The 18,866-nt window shown below is 42.3% G+C and overlaps 1 protein-coding gene across 4 annotated transcripts in view; it reads right to left on the bottom strand.

Moving 5' to 3' along the window:
• The window catches only part of aopep (aminopeptidase O (putative)), a 124,344-nt gene that overhangs the window by 42,634 nt on the left and 62,844 nt on the right, over positions 1-18,866 (bottom strand). For 2 of the 4 annotated variants that reach the window (XR_008559229.2, XM_015972850.3), the window contains exons 12-14: positions 18,366-18,426; positions 11,884-11,946; positions 10,869-10,955 (exon numbers count right to left, since the gene is read on the bottom strand). Coding sequence is in view for 2 of the 4 variants with exons in the window: in XM_015972850.3 (XP_015828336.1) it covers positions 10,869-10,955; positions 11,884-11,946; positions 18,366-18,426 (211 nt within the window). In the remaining 2 variants the exon portion in view is untranslated. The remainder of the gene's footprint in view (positions 1-10,868; positions 10,956-11,883; positions 11,947-18,365; positions 18,427-18,866) is intronic. The other 2 variants (XR_011517021.1, XM_070546141.1) reach the window with 1 other exon arrangement.

Below are 18,866 nucleotides of genomic sequence, written 5' to 3'. Positions count from 1 at the left end.
GCTAGCAAAGTAGCAGGGAACAATGTCAGACATGTGGTTGTATTTTTTGTTAAAGTCCAAAAAAGACAGTTAGGCTCAGTGCAGCACTTGTCATGCACAAGTTTCCCGTGGTGGAACAGAACCGGGGAAGATTAATATGTCCAACCTCAATGTGCATTTGAAGCAGGATCACAAAACATTGCATGAGGTGAAATAGAAATTTTAGACACTCAACTTGTAGCATTTGGTCAGTGAACAACATTGCGCTTTTTTCCTTCTGTCCCTAAATATTGCAACATTTAGTTTTAAGATACTGAACCGATATTTAAAAGCAGTGAATCACATTTTTAATAAATAATTTATATGCACACATTTCCTGAATATTATTTTTATGGAGCGATTCAAACTGCCAGTTGGCGGCAGTTTTTTTTACCAACTTCTCTCTGACAGAACAAGACCTCACCATAACTCTGGATTTGTCTCGGAAGCATCTGGCCTGAGTTTTCCAATTAAATTACAAAAATTTTCTGGCTTTACCAAAATACATCACACTGTCTCCCCTGTATTGTGATATATCTTGCATCACCAGATTCTTGCCCATACACACCCCTAGTAGTCAAGGTAATTTGTGTTTTATTGACGCTTGTTTTTATTGACTTATTGGATGCTTCAACTAACGATAGTTAGGGTGACAAGTCTCTGCCGCTTTTGTTTTGAAGGTCAAAATATGAAAGGTATTGTCTACCAACTTGTCTGAGGTGTGACTGCAACCGGAGAAAAACGCCATAAGCAGTCGTTTAAGAAGCTCTCCAGCCTGTATAATTCTCACAGAGCTCTTAATGTCTTCAGGCTGAATGCACCTTCTGTTTTGAGGCCCATCTTTATGAGGACCAGTTAGAGCTCTAGACATGGGGTGACATTTGGTTTTAAAGTTCAGACTTGCATTGAAGCTAGACCTAAGTAGTTTAATGGGTACTAAAATATATGATGCCACTGAGAGTTCTCACAAAAACGCAAGTATGCTTCAAACATTTATGTGTGTGCATGAGCATGAGGGTGTGTTTTGCAGAGTCATAAAGGCATAAGTGGTATTTCCAAGATATGCTGCTGTGTTAGTTGGGAAATAGCTTCCCAGCATCGTAAACCATGAACGGAGATCTGCACCACCCCTGCCCCCCCACCGGCTGGCTTATACCCCCTCATGTATAAACACATACACAGAGACAGCAGGTAGTCCCTGGACGAGATGAGACAGGCAGTGAGCTTCAAATGACCCTGAAAACAGAGCTACTGGTGAGTGATAAATGAGAAGAATACACACCACTGCGTTCTTCCTCCAACTTTACTTTCCATCCCTCCCACATTAACGCGACTCAAATAGAGCCATCTCCGCTCCTCCCAACAGTTAATGTAAAATTTCCTATCTCTAACTCACGCGGTGCTGATAAATTTAAATTTTTCAATCATCTCTTCTTAGTGTAGCTTTTCCCCCCGAATAAAAACGAAAAACACTTTTCATGCTCTATCAGCTTCACTCCGAGGAAGATTGTGGCTTTTACTTTGAAGGCTTACAGAAATATCCTTTCACATCACAGCACGACTTAAACATCTCTTATGGGAGATGCATCGCAACTAACTGGTGTATTTGTATGCAGCTGCTTAGGGCTGGTTTCACACCTGATGCGTGCCATTTCTATGTGCGTATGAAACATGGTGTGGACATATTGTGATGGCCCACCATCCTACTCCCCTCCAAGCTCTTGACTGAGCCACAGAAATGATTCGGAGGACTTTTAAAGATCTTGTTGCAGCTGAGAAATGGAAATGTTTATTGAATGCAATAATTGCAGGTCTCTCTCTCTCTCTCTCTCTCTTTCTTTCTCTCTCAACTGGTTGTTAAGACATTTTAGCCTCTTTTGAAACACTTCTTTAAAAATACGTTTTCACATCCATTTATTCATGGCACCGATAATTACATTCAAACACCCTCACATATGTATACAAGTTATGTACTGTGTGAACTCTTCTGTTACAAATATGACTCGGGTTGGCAACAGATGGGGCCTCGTCCGGGATCTAAAATCCTTTGAAGTTTGTTGGAAGTTGGTTCCCTTCCAGTGTTTTTTAGTGGTAAGTAAAGTTGCTTGATTGGTACAGAAAATGTTTTTGTAGCATATGTAAGTCTAGGGCACTATACATGTCGCAGATATCACAATTTCTGGTGTAATTAACAGATTCAGATTTTCTTTCACTACTGTCAATGAACGGATTTATTCTAAGCTTCAATTTTTTAACTGTGTGTTCACGACTCTACCAAACTTTGCTCTGCAGAGAGACAATTCAGGAGTAAAACAACGCTGACGCCACTTGTTCTGGTGCTGCTGGTGTAATACAAATGTAGACACACAGCTGAACATACACTCTGTTTGCGTGATTGGACATGAGGTGTGTTAAAACAAAAAGCACATCTATAAATATTTATTCACCGACTCACCTGAGTGACCTGCATGGTTACATTGGCAGGTGACGTTGGATCAACAGCTTATAACGTGTGGAGGACCATGGATCAAACAACAGCTGTTTGCTACGTTGATCCCTTGATTCCTCCCACATTGTGCCCCACTTGGTCAGCGTATTTCTTTTTTCTTTTTTGCAGGAATTGATGAAGCCAGTGAGATACGTTCATTGATTTGTTGTTTTTCTCTGCCTCTGTTGACTTTTTAGATTCCCTGGTCTTACTCTTTGTCTGTTTGCCCTCTGAGTTTCTTTTGTTCTTTTGCTTTCACTATCTCACTCTTCTTAATGGGCTTGAGCAGTTGGCCTTCAAGCTTCTACAGTTCTCAAAGGAATGCGCTATAGGCAGTCGAGTCCTTGTTTTGCAATCTGAAATGTAGTATATTTTTTATTTTTGAATTTTTTGACACTTTATGATTTTGCAAATGGAGTCAGAAGCTTTCAACCATATTTTCAAGACAATGTAGGTCTCTAAACTCATTTATGTCTCTGTCAGATGATCAGAAGGTTGGTTATCTTTCTATGGATGCAAAGCCCCCTTTATCTATGGATTCTTGATGGGTGATTAAAGAATCCGAAAGTTGCAGAGGAAAACTAATCAAGGCTCACCGATAAGCATTGATCACGCACAAGGTTAGACAGAAAATCGCCTCTGAAGACTCCAACATGGTGTCTGCAGAGATGGTTATCTCAAAATCACCTGTTTAAAGTAAACACACGGTGGCACAGGAGTAAGGCGCTCGCCCCGTAATCAGGTTGCAAGCTCGAGCCCCGCTCAGTCTGTCGCTGTCGTTACGTACTTGGGCAAGACACGTAACCAACCTTGCCTGCTGATGGTGGTCAGAGGGACCAGTGGCGCCTCTGTCAGTGCGCACCAGGGCAGCTGTGGCTACATTGTATCTCATCACCACCAGAGTGTGAATGTGTGTGTGAATGGGTGAATGACTGATTGTGTGCACTTCTATGCACTTATTTGTTTTTCTGAGTGATCTCACTCAGTGTGGTTACATGCACACTGACCAACATCCAAGTCGATCTTATTGTAGTAAGCTGGGAGACTTTATCCCAGTTTACATGCACATTAGAAAACCAACCTCTCAAAGAGAGCTTGTTCCACTCCTCTACAGCAGGTGGTAACATGCCCCTTTTCATGTTGGCTTAATTGGGTTAGCTTATAGCAACACAAGCAGCAAACAGAGGCTGGAGTGAAGCAGATGGAATTGAAACTGGATGTGCACAATGGCTGAAGAAATGCACAAGAGCACGCTGCAGCACAGCTTATTTGGTACGTGCTGTCCTGCTGGATGGTGTTACGCTTGTGGCTTTGTGACGATGGTCTTGTCAGAAGACCGCTTCCGCGACCTCGCCACTTCCGGAACACGAGAGCGTCCGAACGGTTTAGTTCTGCTTACCCATTTAAATGCAGAATGTAATCAGATCACTACCGCGTTATCTGGGCGCTTCAGCTCGATTAGAACCAGTTAGCTTTTAGCCAGACCAACATATTTACATGCAATTAAAAAAACGGCGCAAGTCTTTTTAATTCAATACTTCGGTCTTCTGCTGTGCGTGTAAACGCACTGACTGATTGCAGTGGTTCCAGTGAAAAATAAACAACAACAAAGACATTAGCATTATTTAAACACTTCTTGCCTGACTGTTAGCTTCAGCTAAATGTCAGCAGCTGAGCAAATCACAAAAAAAAAAAATCTGTTTACACAACCTCCAGATCTTTTATTTGAAAATCATGTTTGAGAATCATTGCCTAACAAGTTGTGTCTCTCTTTCTCGTGGTCACTTTTAACCAATGACGTCCTTAATCATTAAAGATCAGCTACACGAAACAAGTTCTCTTTCACTGGAACAGAAGCTGCAAAAACACTTCTGAAATTTCAACTATTTGAAAAATATTATGAATGAATAAAAGTAAATCACCTCAGCATCATATCCCAAAAGTATTTATAGATTAAAAAATATATATTTAATAACAAAAACTTTACTTTAAACTTTTATAATTTGTCCAATCAGATTTTAAGTTTTGACATGAAAATTTGTGGAGGTCCCTAGGGCAGCCCCTAGCTGATTTCCAGTTAGCCTATGTTCACACACACACACACACACACACACACACACACACACACACACACACACACACACACACATTCTTCATTCGACTATTTCCCATCCTGATGTAAAGTCTGGCCGGAAACAACCATTTCCCTGAATGTTCCCATCTCTCCTCCGGCATACTCCCTCATCCCTGATTCATTGCCAATAAATCACAGTAAGAGACAGACACAGAAAGAGAGACAGAGTTAGTGAGGAAACAGCATCAGAGATTAAGAAAAGTGGAAAAGGAAGAGAAGATGACCGCGTAAAACTGTAGAAAGTCCACTGGAGACTAAACAGCAGAACCGTGGAATAACCAGATGTGTGATTGTTAACACCACACATGTGTGGCCAAATATGGCTGAATCTGCTAAACGCTGCAAAAACAGCAGAAATGCATTAACATTACCAAAAGAACACACTTTTTTTTTGTAGGTTAGGGTTATCCTCATCTTTTTCTAAAATCAAGTATGGTATCAGTTTGGAAAATAAAATGCAACAATTAACTGTCAATAATTTGATTATTTTCACCAAATTCTTTATAAACAAATGTAAATTTGGCAATATCAAACCGATCTTTATTGTTTTTTAGAAAAGAACTTGCATCCTTTATGGATTCTCTTAAATTATGTAGTTCCAAGAAAGCCATTTGGCTCTATAACAATTTGGTGAATGTTTCCTTTACCCCTAATAATGTTGTTTGATGTTATATATATATATATATACATATATATATATATGTATATATATATATATATATATATATATATATATACATACATATATATATATATATATATATATATATATATATATATATATATATATATATATGTATATATATATATATATATACATACATATATATATATATATATATACATATATATATATATATATATATATATATATATATATATAGGTTATGATTTCTGCAGGTTGATATTGAGCTAGGTTAATATTATTGTTTCTGTTTGTACACCTGCTTTTTTTGTCATGCTCAGAATTCAACTGTAAACATTGATTCTTATGTAAGCCTGTAAGCTTCATTGGTTAAATAAAACTTGTTAAAAGGAAGAAAAAAAAGTCTTGTACCGACAGGGGCACTGTTTCAAGCAATGTGTTTACAAAAGGAGTGTAAATGTTTGTGGTGCTAGTAGTCATGATGATCAGTTAGAAGAAAACTGGAAAAGGATTTCATGCAATGTTGTTGCTGTTTACTTTCCTAACAAGCTAAGATTAGCTTCGATCTGTTGATCGCATCTTTCAAAAATTCCTCCCACTTCCCAAAGTGCTCATAAAACAGACTGGAACAATTTCCACACTGCCCTCCTCATTTTTCCAATACACTATTTATAGCCGAGTAATGTGCGCCACCTGCAAACCCCACCGAAAACGACCAGCCTACCCCCCTCATGTTTACTCCCTCACACAGGGGCCTCCAGTCACCGCAGCCTCTTCCCGTGTCCGACGATCAACATCACACCTCATTATGACACGAGAGATTTCAGTCAGCACTCAAACTCGGCTCGTTTTTTAACGGGATTTTCATTGTCTCCTAGAATAGAAGCTGGCATCTATGTCCCTGTGGCATACCGGCACCGCGGGGTCCGTTTAGTAGCTGCTTTAGAGCTTTTGATCAGAGAACCCTGCACACAAAAGTGCAAATGAACAACAACCCGGTGACACCTGGGTACACAAATAGACTTTGTTGCAGAAATGTTTGTCAAAAAAAGACACATTTGTGGTTTTATTGTTATTTGTTCACTTTTGAAATGCCCATTATCCTTTCTGTCTCAAAAAGCCGCCCTACTTAACATCCTATTCAAGCTTAAAGCAACTTCCTAAATGCAAACTAAAGCCACCAGCTACTAATGCTTATTGTAACTGGTGCTGATCTCGGTAAGTGTGAACTGAACTTTGCTTCAACAACCGACTGAACTGCAATTTCGAGACGAGACACGTTTCGATGCTTGTCACTGTTGACATTTGCTCAGCCACGAGCGCGGTGACACGTTTGCACAGTTACTCGCGGTATCGATCAGGAAGGTGCAGATTGCCAATTTACCCATTTGTTGGTGCAAATGAGGAGACAGAGTGACAAGGACACAGAAGCCGACTCACTTCCTGCCTTTTGTGTTGCACCAGTGGTACACAGAAATCAGTCCATGTTGTTAAAGTTTCATTACATCTGGACCTCCCTGAACCGTCTACAGGTGGTTCAGAATGCCTGTGCTCGGCTTCTGACCAAGTCCTCCAAACACACCCACATCACCCCGCCTCTCCTCCAGCTTCACTGGCTGCCAGTCAACTTCAGGGTTCATTTCAAGATCCTGGTTCTGGTCTATAGGGCCTTACATGGACAAGCACCATCTTACATTGGTGATCTTCTTAGTCCCTACACCCCCAGCAGGTCCCTGAGGTCCAGTGATCAAAGCCTACTGGTTGTGCAGCACCAGGCTAAAGACCAAAGGTGACAGGTCATTTGCTGCTGTGGACCCCAGACTCTGGAGCTCTCTCCCCCTGAGCCTGAGATCAGTGGACTCAGTGGTCTCCTTTAAAAAGCAGCTGAAAACTCACTTGTTCACGCTGGCTTTTGTATGACCTTCTTCACCTCTCTCTCTTTATTCTGCTCTCCCCACCTATTCCACCTTCCTCAGGATCCACTGATTCCCCTCTTTCCTATTCACTCTCTCTCTTTCTTTACATTTGAATCATAATTGTCTATTTTTTGCTCATTTTAAATATATTTGTAAACATTTTCTAAATTCTTTTTTATATTTTTACATTTTTTTGCTTTTGTGAAGCGCCTCGTGATTTTTATCTTGAGAGGCACTATAGAAATAATATTTTCTTCTTCTTCTTCTTCTTCTTCTTCTTCTTCTACCTTTCCATACAGCCTGCAGTAAGGCTGAGTGTTTATAATAATATGTTTAGACTTTACAATTTATCAAATAAAACTAAAATTAGTCACTGTGGTGGAAAACTATTTAGATGCAAATATGGAATCCTGAATTTGGTGTGATCTGCAAAAGTTGCAAACCCTTGCTATTGCAAGTTTGCAAGGTTATGTTTAAAAAAAAGTGTGGTGCAGAACAATTTAAGATGGAATGACAAGAATTCAGGATTACGCCATTTCCCGGAATTTGTTTATCCAGGGCAGGAGCTGTGTAAACACCTTTTATATACAGAACCTTATCACGTCTGCACCAAAATCCCTGTGTTGGACTGTATCAAATAAACAGTATTCTAGTGCAAAAACTATAACTATAAACTATAAAATGCATAAAAATGGGAGGAACTCTCTTCGGAAACAGGACAAGGTCATATTAGATCGGAAAGCGATTTAAAACTTTGACGATATGAGTTTAAATAATGTTATTTTGACTTTGTTGCATCTGAAAGCCATTAAATGTTCCCCTGGCTGGTTGTTCCATGATGTCTGGAATTATTAGCACATATTAAAGGAAAAGATTCAAGAAACATTGGAGCGTACCATGACGCCCATTTCTGAAGCGCTTATCTTTGACAGACACGAGAAGATCAATTACACTGTCCAACGTGCATCCGCAAAATAAAAAAATCAGAGACGTAGGTAATTAGCCAAACAGTCGGCCAACATCTCCCGCTATTCCCAAATTTTCCCTACAGGGTTTCCTGTACTGATCAGCAGGGGCTGATGGACCCTCTCATTACAGCGACCGCAGTTGAAAATGAGAGCAAAATGAGGCCCATTACCATGCGGGCGTGACTAATATCCCTGTGCAGACCTCTCCACACACTCTGGACACATGCACACTTATCTCACGTGCACACACAACTTGCATTTATACACACACACACACACACACACACACACGCACAAAAGACCAGATGTGCACATTGTAATGCTCGTTATTCAATAACATTAAACAGAAACTACGACCAGAGGAAGTTGGTAATAAACTTTGGCTCTATAATATTGTCCAGATCTTGGGCTGCCCTGCGGGGGGTGTCAGGGGTCCTCCATGGTGTGTGTGTGTGTGTGTGTGTGTGTGTTTGATTCCTATACATCATGTTTTCTGTCTGACAGCACACAAAGTTGTACCTTTTCACCATTTTTCCTCTTTATTTATTATCCTTTTCTCAATAACCTGTTCCTTTCTGGAGCATTTCATGTTTTTTGTGCACCTCCATCTCGACGGTGAACTTATTACCGTTTGTTTGACGATCATTAATCCACCTTTTGCTTCCCTCAAGCTTCAATATCCAGCTCCAAAATCAGGTCTTCCCATTTTTACAATCTCTAAATTTGTCTTTGAGTCATTCTTTTCATTTCCTCACATGACACTTTATTCCCTTTTGTAAAGCTGAAGCGATCGGAGACACTTGTCGGTGATGGTGTTGAGTTTAGTGTTTTATTTTTTTTTTAACAATCCACCCAAATAATTTCATGCTCAGCTCATCGCTTCATCTGTGTTTCATTCAGACGACCTCTCGTTCCTTCTTGTCTCCCATGTTTTTAACTGCCCTCCCTCGCCTTTGGTGATCAAGTCCACTGATTGATTTATTACCATGCAACAGGCTGGTAGACGGAAGGAGGAGAGTGGGAGGGGAGGCAGACCAAAAAAAAGGAGTGGTGGGGGAGTGAGCGGCGGCTGCTGGGCGTTTGAAGAACATGAAGGGAGTAATATAAAATACACCTGGTCCATCCACGGGGCACTCTCCGTTCATAGAAACAAAAGAAGGGGAGCTGGGGGGGACACAGGGGAGGAGAGTGGAGAGGGCTGGTCTGAAGGGGAGGGAGGGGAGAGAGGAGAGGATGGCGCGAGAGGAGGGGGTCTCTCCGCGTTTCCTTTCAGAGTGGCTTTTATGGTGTAACTTCAAACGCTGACCTCCCACACCCCCGCCCCTCAATCAACCCCGCTCCCTCGCTCCATCCATCCGTCCGTCCGCCCCTCCCTCCTCTTTCTCACTATTGTGTACGGCCAAGTGGACAGTAATTGGCTATTCTTTCATGAGCCTGATTTGGGCAGTCGGACACACACACACGCTGATTTCTAAGAGGCAGCTAAAGGGCTTCTTCCTGTGTGTGTGTGTGTGTGTGTGTGTGTGTGTGTGTGTGTGTGTGTGTGTGTGTGTGTGTGTGTGTGTGTGTGTGTGTGTGTGTGTGTAGTAAAATTTGCCAGATGGTGGATATCAGGTGGGGGGGGGGGGGGGGGTATGTCCTCTGGCATTTCATCCACTGTGAGCTGGAAACACTGGAATTTAAGGAAATCCCATCGGATTGAAAAATCCAATTTTTTTGGATTTCAAACATCAGTTTGTCTAAATTAGCTTGGGAATGTAGCCAAAGAGCTAAAGCACAAAGTGTGCCGGAGAAATCGAAGGCCCTAAAAAAAAAAAAAAAAATCCCGGCAACTTTATTCGTTTATTTAGTTCCACGGCACCGCGGGGTGGTTTCTTAGCTTATTCGTTATTAGATCAAATGTTCTGCACAAACAGACGGGAGGCTTTGGAAAGGTTTCCAACTGTTTACTACATCCGAGCATATTGTGAGTGATGTATAAAAGCCGCTTTACTCTCACTAATGACTTCTGGCCCTCTGTGGCTTATAGATCAGAGTGCGTTCATTAGTGATGCAGGCGTGTGCGAGTGTGTGTCAATTACTGGGTGGAGGGGATTAGCCATCTCCAGGGATTCCTAATTAACTCTACACGTGCAAGCAAAACACTTTTTTTTAAGATTTTTTGACGGCGTTGGCACCTTTCTGTGTGGTAGTTAACACCAGGAAGTGATGGGAGGCCGGGAGGATGAGTGAAAGGGGGGTGGGGGGGTTGGGGGGGGGGGAGGGGGCGGTGGGGGCTGAAGGCCGAATAGAGCCCTGAATGTCAAGACTCCACAGTGGCACACACACACACACCACTTCACCATGACATACACATGCGCTACATGTGATGTACACAAACTCTTAAAAGGTTAAAGATGTTAGGACATAAACAGAGACGTACAAAGTACAGGCTAGTCTGTCCTCGCAGACGCAACGCATCAACAGAGCGGGGGATGATTGTGTTATCCGGCAAACAAAATGACCACAAAGCTTCAGAGTCGGAGCGACTTTTCCAGCGAAGCCCCCACAAGAGTTAGGAGTTCGAGAGAGAGAGAGAGAGAGAGAGAGAGAGAGAGAGAGAGAGAGAGAGAGAGAGAGAGAGAGAGAGAGAGAGGCCACAACCGAGAGGAAGAAGCAGAGCGGCGAGATAAAGGACTTAATACTGTAGAGTGCCTACCTCTTTGTAGTTCACCTTGGGTTCCATTCTCTTCCGCTTTCTGCCCTTCCTCTGGTGACTCCGACCGAAGAGAATCCATTTTACAACCTGCAGGAGGGCAGACGGTGGGGGTGAGGTGGGGAAGGCGGGAAAAGGGAGGTTTGTGTTGGATGAAGGAAAAAGAGGTAGCAGGAGTGGAGTGGAGGGGGGGGGGGCAGGGTGAGGGAGGAGAGAGGATAATCACACAGGGATCATGTGAAGATGTGTTGATGATGGAAGAGATGAAGGAGAAAGAAAGAAGGCGTCACAAGACGGAGAGCGAGGGGAAACATTTTTTAGGATTTTTCTTCATTTAAAAAGTTCACGGGATCGGATTTAGAGAGTAAAAAAAAATCTTTTTCTCTATCCAACTTTTTCACGCTCAACCAACACATTTACCCAACAGCTGGTTGAGATGGAAGCGTAAACGCCCGCTACGTCACAAGACAACATCGGCTAGTGTAAACAATGCCTCTGTTCATTCGAACCAAGTATAAAGTGGTCGTGGAAGTCTTTGTTTGTGTTCCAAAGCGTAAAAAAATCCTCCCAGGTCCGACTGAAAACAGCCTTTAAACGAAGATGAATGCATGGATTTGGGGAATAAAGCCAAAACAATTAGGGAACAACATGGAAGCATTATGGGAAATCTGATAGGCAGCACAGAATGACACGCAACAGATGCACAGCGCTGGGCTCTGCACTTCACCCGGAGGCAGACAGAGACCGAGGCTAATGAGAAAAGAGAGATAAAGAAAGTGTGAGAGAGGTCAAGATAAGAGATGGCAACAAAACACTGAAATAAAGCGAGTGACAAACTCAGAAAGTGAGAAGCAAAAGAGGGAAGAGCGAGGAGCAGGGGAATAACTTGCTGAACGGGGGGAGCGGATAAAAATGAGATCCTGTCAAGCTTTGAGCAATGTTTCCAATCTGAGTCTGTCTGCCACTCCCTGAAGATGAGAAGAAGAGCCAGGGAAGAAGAGGAGGAGTGAGTGCCTACCTCTGCTTTGACTTCTTCCACCAGCCTCGCCCGTGACCACGCGGCGCTCCCTTCGTGCAGCCACTGAACGAGCAAGAGAAGATGGGAAAAGCGGTGAGCCGGAGGCAAGTGAGCAGGACGGAGCGGAATGCTTCGCAGAGGCAGAGAGAGAGCCCAGGCGAAGCAGGAAGGGGAGGGAGGGAGGAGAGGTGGGAGGAGAGGGAGGACGTGGGTGCGCTATCACTTGTTCCTCTGATGGAAACTCGCTCGTTGACTCCGGAGGAAGAGAAAGGAGTCAAAAGTGAGGGAGAAGGGAAGGAAAGGGGATGTGGAAGATGGATGAGAGGGTGGAAAAAATCAGCTGATTTACAAGCAACAGGATGGACAGCCTGTGTGCGTCCATCCACACACAAACACACTCGTGATTCAGTCACGCAAACACACACCTACGTACAGAGACGCGCACACACACACACACACACCGAGAGCTTATTACAGGCTTCAGCAGAGCCACATTCACAAGAGCAATAGTCTGTATGTTTGTGTTGGTGGGGAAAACAAGTAGACAGACAGAAGTGTGTGTGTGTGTGTGTGTGTGTGTGTGTGTGTGTGTGTGTGTGTGTGTGTGTGTGTGTGTGTGTGTGTGTGTGTGTGTGTGTGTAAGGAAGGCATTTACAATGTCACACTGCTTCACACAGCAGCCTGAAGCCGTTACACACACTCCACAGATGCCCCCACGCACACACTGGCTTACGCAGCATTTCAGCTACCATCGTTACCATAGCCCCACACACACACACACACACACACACACACACACACACACACACACACACACGCACGCTTGAGTACTTCTCTATGAGTATTCCAACAGGAGTGCAGAGAACAGGGAGGTGTTGGGGTGGGCTGTATGGAACGTCGAGGCTGTAAATTGGCATTGTGTAACAGGATACCACACGTAGCTCTTTTGCTGCCCAGATCTCTGCACTGCTGTTCCCTGAATAGAAACTCTTTGTTTACCTCTGATTCTCTGGTCCCGTGTCTGTGCAGCGTTTCTCTTTGTGAATCGATACTGGACGGCGAGTACAAGTTACATCCGTCCATCTTAAACACACCAGGGATGTTAGTAAATCACAACGCTTGTTCTAGTCTAAGTCTTAGAGGGGATGTGAAGGCGAGGGCAGCCACTGTGATGTCAATCGCTTATTAATGTTTAATTATTTAATCTGTTGAATACAAACATGCTTTTCTGCGGTTTTCTTTTGAGAATCGCATAAATAAATATCTCTAAATTTGGAATGATTCTTTTGTTGCGGTGCACCAAAGAATCGGGTGTGATCAGAACTGGCCAAAATTCTGATTAATTGATGAGCGTCCAATCAGACTTCAGAGTTTTATCGGCGAGTCTCTGATTGCACCGTTGCCAAGCAGCAATAAAGATTTGGACATTTCTCCTAATCTGCCAGCCTGCTAACAGGCTAATTTGGGCAAACAAAAATAGATGTCCCATTTAAGAGTTTTACTTGCACCTTATTTTAATTAAATGATAATATTTTGTTAATCATAGTTGTTTGAGAAACTGATATTGGCAGAATTGACCCGTACAAGAACTGTATCAGTCCACAAAACCATACTCCCCAAATTAGCTATTGTTTCTGAAATTAAATTGATAATATACAATAAAAAAACTTTAATTTTAATTATTACTGGTCTGATGAGACCAATTTTCTATTTTTCAACATCAGAAAAATGTTGCCGGTTCATTTTCTGCTGACTTTAAGTAAAATAAATCACTTCTGGTGATAATTTAACAAAAAAGCTGAGTTTGTCAGGATCTTCTCCTGTAGCCTCCTGTGTCTCTGGTGTCTCGTCTCCCTGGTTAGTGTTGATTGAACTCACCTGCCCCTTGTTACCCTACCCACCTGTTTCCCTGATCATCCTCATCTATTTAAACCTTTTCTTTGTGCTGGTCTTTGGCCCAGTCCCAATACTTGTACTTGCACCCTTCAAATGCGCGTTCCTGGCCAGGGGTGCGAGTGCGTAGGGTGTCCCGATTCTCAAGTGCGGAAGTTGACCACGCCCCCATTGCACCCTTAATCTGCACTTCACCCAACTCTGCAGCGATGCGGACCTCGGGCAAGGGAATTACCCACAAGTCATTGCTGCAGGAGAAATGGCTCAAGTTCCTTTTCTGAAAATATGTATTTTCTAATGAAATTAGTTCATTTCAGTTGATGCTCTGAATGTTTTAGACAAAGCAGCAATGGAGTTAAATTTATTTCAAATAATTGCTTTGTTGTTTGTTTGAAAGTAAAGGTTTTTGAAAGAAGTTTCACGGCGACCAGCATCCTGGCAGGCATTGCGATCCACGACGCAATGCTCCCCGTCTCAATTCTGCAATTATCTGCACACTTGTGTACTACACACTTGAACCCTACTGCACACTTTCTCCAAATGCACTTTGCTGAAGTCCGCAGGGCGCAGTGCAAGTATTGAGACTGGGCCTTTGTCAGATCCTCGTCCTGTCCTGCTGCATCATCCTACCTACCACAATTCATATTAAATGGTTGTTTGGCCTGCCAGTCTGCCTCCTGCCTGCTGTCACCTGCATTTAGGGTCCTAACTACAACTCAATATCATGACAAAGTTGGACTTCCTGTTAATTGCAATTGTAACGTGATGAAGGAACCATTTCTACCCTAACAGCCGTTTCCTTTTGACACAGTGTCAGTGTGCATGAAACAGCCTCAAGGTCAGGCATTCGCTTCTAAACTGTTTACATTCCAGCGATGAAGACAGAAGAACGAAGAATGAACTCTTTTCTTTTAATTAATCAAAGAACTCTATTTTTAATAAAGCTAATCCATTAAAGTGTTAGTCAATAGTAACCATGTGACCGATCTGTGAAATCACAATGTTATGATTAAAGTTTTAATAAGTAAATGACTTATTCTAGCCACTAGACACGCTGATACACAAAGATAAATCATCATGACGCATTCCGGTCGCAGACCCAATCAGAACCTTCACATCTGAAGCGTGCCAGAGTCTCTGTGGTGTTTATTTAATCTGTCAGCTGTGATTCGTCCAGAATCGTAAACATCAAGATTAATAAAACAGAAAAACCCCATTTTAAGTTCAGTATTCAGCCAGCTCTCAAGATCCCCTGAAGTTCATCGCTAAGTGGAGTATGGACCGGCCATCCGTACTTTTACTTTTAAGCTAAGAACTGCCAAGCTGGGAAATCCTGTCGTTGTTGTCAACAAAACAATGGTTCTTTCAGAATAAAAGTTGAACTCGCTGACCCAAAGGGGGGTCCCTTTGACGCTGTGAAACACCTGTCGCTTTTTACCTGGAGACTATCCAAAGACTGGTTTGTCGTGCTGTCGACGCTGTTTCATCAGCTCCAGTACCAGAGGAGGGTCCTTGGACCTGGCAGCCTGACCTGTACGGGAGTCTCACTGACGGCTAATGTAGAGCGACACAGAGGGCGTCTCATGTTGTTTTCTGACCACGGTTCAAACGTTGATCAGTTAGGAGCAAAACATCATCTCCCACTCAGTCTCGCGTCTCCAGAACGGAGGTTCTGAAGTGACATCGCACCAACACACACTCCACCTCACATTCCATTCCATGAGCCTCCATCACTAGAGAGTTAGTGCTGTTAAACTGTTTAAAATCATTTAGATAATACATTTTGCTTAAACGTTTGGAGGTCTCTCTCTCTTCTCTCGTCTCTCAATCATGCAAAGTGTTTATTTAATGTCCCTGTAATAAAAAGAACCACTCTTCTGATTTAAATAACCCAGTGTCCAGAGATGGGGTCCATACTAGACATGGATCATTAATATCTCTGGTCATTAATTAAAATGTAACTAATTAACCTCCTTTACACATGTGAATGTGAGCACATAAAGTTGAGGGAAAGTTATTTCTTCTTTGTTAGGATGGAAAAGTGATGCGTTTCTTGACTTTAACTGCAAATCTTAAAAGAAAATTTCAATAATTTATCTGTGAATTCAATGCCGTTCGGCGAGCCTCAAATAAAAATGTGGGCATCTTACTGTAAAAAAAATACAATTAATGTAAAAAAAGAAACTCTAAATGAACTATGATCACACCCAGAATCGAACCCAGGTCTTCTGCATGGGAGTCAGACATCTTACAAGGTGGGCTACACTCTAGTAACATTCACAGTATCTGTAACATTTATATCCTTGATGACAGCTGAAACAACGTTCAAAGAACGGTTTGGAGTGAAAATGGCTATTTTGTTGCTAATTTGCAGGAAATATCTAGAAGAAAGTTCTACAGAAAGTAGCTAAGGGTCCTCAGAAATGTAGCTAGCTTTGTCACTAGGCGTTAGGAACAGCGACAAAGTGGCACTGCCTCTCTCTCTGCTGCTAAAGCTACGGATAGCAAATGCTACGGGCGATGCCTGAGCGTGAACGCGCATGAAGCAGCCTGCTCGACCCGAGCATCTCTCTTTTTCTGTGATTTTACAGAAAAACAGGCAATCACAGTAAAAATGCCAGGGCTCTTTCTACAGGACCAGGGCATTGCAGGAGAATGTATGAAGAAGACATTTATTATTTCTATACATGTTTTGGCTGTCAAACTTCCATAATGCCCCTTTAAGGGTTCTTGGGTTTATGCTTTATATAAACTCCATGAGCTTTTAGCGACACCAGAACTAAAATAAAAGCACTACTCTGTGGCAGCAATGGAAAGTAAAGCGTAAAGTGAAACAGTGCCTAATTTTTCACAATCAAATGTAAAGAGAGGCAACTAGCGAAAAACCTGTTGTCGTAATATTGTGCAAAGGTTAAAAATGTTCTTTTCTAAAGACTTCATAAAAAAGCCACCATCCAGTTCTATTATATTTTATTTCAAATCAAAAATACTGTAATAATACTCTAGCATCATATTTTTCTCTTGTCTTCTGATCTTTGTCAGTGTTGCACTATATTTCAATGAGTTAGTTTGAAAGAAGCAAAAAAGCTAACTCTTATTTCATGGCCACATTATGCAGCCCTGCATAAAATATGAATAATTTAGTATTCCAAATAACTATTTGGTAAAACATGTTTAGAAAACTTTCACTAGTATTTCATTTTCAGGGCTGCAAACACAGCAGAGCTGCTATTTTGAGGAGGTTTGACAGTCAACAGAGAAAGTTTGAGGAATTGAAACTTCTTCCATAAAAGTTTGCTCAGGTTTAGCTTTTGAGAGAAATCCAACTCCTCTGCCTGGAAAAACAGTCCAGACTGACTCTCGCTTACACACGGATGAGTCTGTAATATTCACTGTTTATTATTAATCTACACACAAATGTTCATGATTATTAGAATGGAGCAGGAGAGAAGAGGGAAGACAGGGAATTGGACTAAAAGTTCGGGAAAATCAAGCGGGCCCTTTATTTAAACACCGTCTCCGAGTCTGGATCCATCCTCCCAAAGGGAGAGCTTACTCATCTAAACCCTAAAATAGGACTTCTCATTCCACACGTCTTTCTCTAGGATCGGTGAATGTCATTGTTTATTATTAGGCCAAACCATTTCCTGCCTTTCTCCAGCTCAGGCACATTGTAGAGCAGCAGCTGGGAGGCAGAGGCGATAAAGAGAGGCACGCAGATAAAGGAGGTTTTTAAAAAAAAAATGCGAGTGTGTCTGATGTAAACAAAACACAAGGAAAAAGAAAGGTTTCAATCGATCCGGCTGCTCCACTTAGTCTGTGACTGGCACATCAAAACGTAATGTAAATAAATAAATAATAGCCTGTGCAAAAGCACTCAGCCATTATCCAATCAGGTGGAAGAGCACGGCGGCCCCTCAACGCCGGCGTCCTTCCCACCCTCAGAGGGCCCCCGAAAGGCTCCGGTTACACCAACGCATATTCTAGAAGGTGCAGGTTCCCAGAAAGCAAAGCACGCATGCATGCGTGCACAAAAAAATGCACATGTTCTGAGCGGTAATTAAGATGGGTTAGCATAGAAATGTGGGGATTAAAAAGCTGTTCAAGTGTGTGTGTGTGTGTGTGTGTGTGTGTGTGTGTGTGTGTGTGTGTGTGTGTGATATTCTGGAAGCGATAGAACAGTGACTAACTCAATGTCACAAAAATAATCTGTTTTTCAGGAATCCTGCATTAATGCAAAAAAAAAGTCACCTGAGCTGCAGGAACATTGTCCTTTTTGTAACGTAATCCCCCTCAAACAGTTGGGAAATGTCTTCCGGTAAACGGTTACGCGCCATTAAGCTGAAGCGTATTTATAGATCCTGTTGTTTAGGGGGCATCGTTTGGATTATGAGGGCTGAATTGCACAGCTGTTTACAGCTGTTCAATACGTATGAATGTTTGTCATCTGTTAAAAGGTTTACAACTGTGTGATTCAATGTTTTACTGTAACACATGCAGTTTTTGGACATTACTGTGCACCTAAGCAGCATTTTGCAATTTGAATTTTCATTCATTTGTGAGGAAACCTTCAGAAAGACACTTCGTACCTCTGGAATTCCCGGCCGATCGAGCCAGTTGGCGTAAATACCCCCGAGGGTGAGGCTTTTTCTGGAAAACAATGGCACAAGTGTTAGTTTTATTTCCATTACTACGACAATGCTTGTTATTGAACAAGATGTTTGGTTTTTTTTAAATAGGAAAAAAAACACAGGGAAAATGTTTGGGTTGTGGCAGACAGGAGTTTGGGCATGAGGGGGCACACCCACGTTTCTATACAAGATCATGCAAACAGGCATGCGCGAACAATGCAGTGAGTTTACACATATGTGTGTGATGCAAACACACGTGTGCATATGCACAAGAGCAGCCAGCGAGAGCCACAAAAACTCTCAAATACCACACGCAGCGTCTCTGCTGTGACAGAAGTGACTCGCAATGACAAATGTGTGCGCAAACATTCCACAAGCAGTCAGCAGTAAGTATGTGAGCTGTAAAGCACACACAGAGTAGAAGAGTAACCACGTAGCATACCCTTCACCACACTATCA

The sequence above is a fragment of the Nothobranchius furzeri genome, chromosome 17 (genome assembly GCF_043380555.1).
Source record: "Nothobranchius furzeri strain GRZ-AD chromosome 17, NfurGRZ-RIMD1, whole genome shotgun sequence".
Taxonomy (NCBI): domain Eukaryota; kingdom Metazoa; phylum Chordata; class Actinopteri; order Cyprinodontiformes; family Nothobranchiidae; genus Nothobranchius; species Nothobranchius furzeri.
Note: the sequence above shows the minus strand (reverse complement) of the source record. Positions and strands in the feature narration are given on the sequence as shown.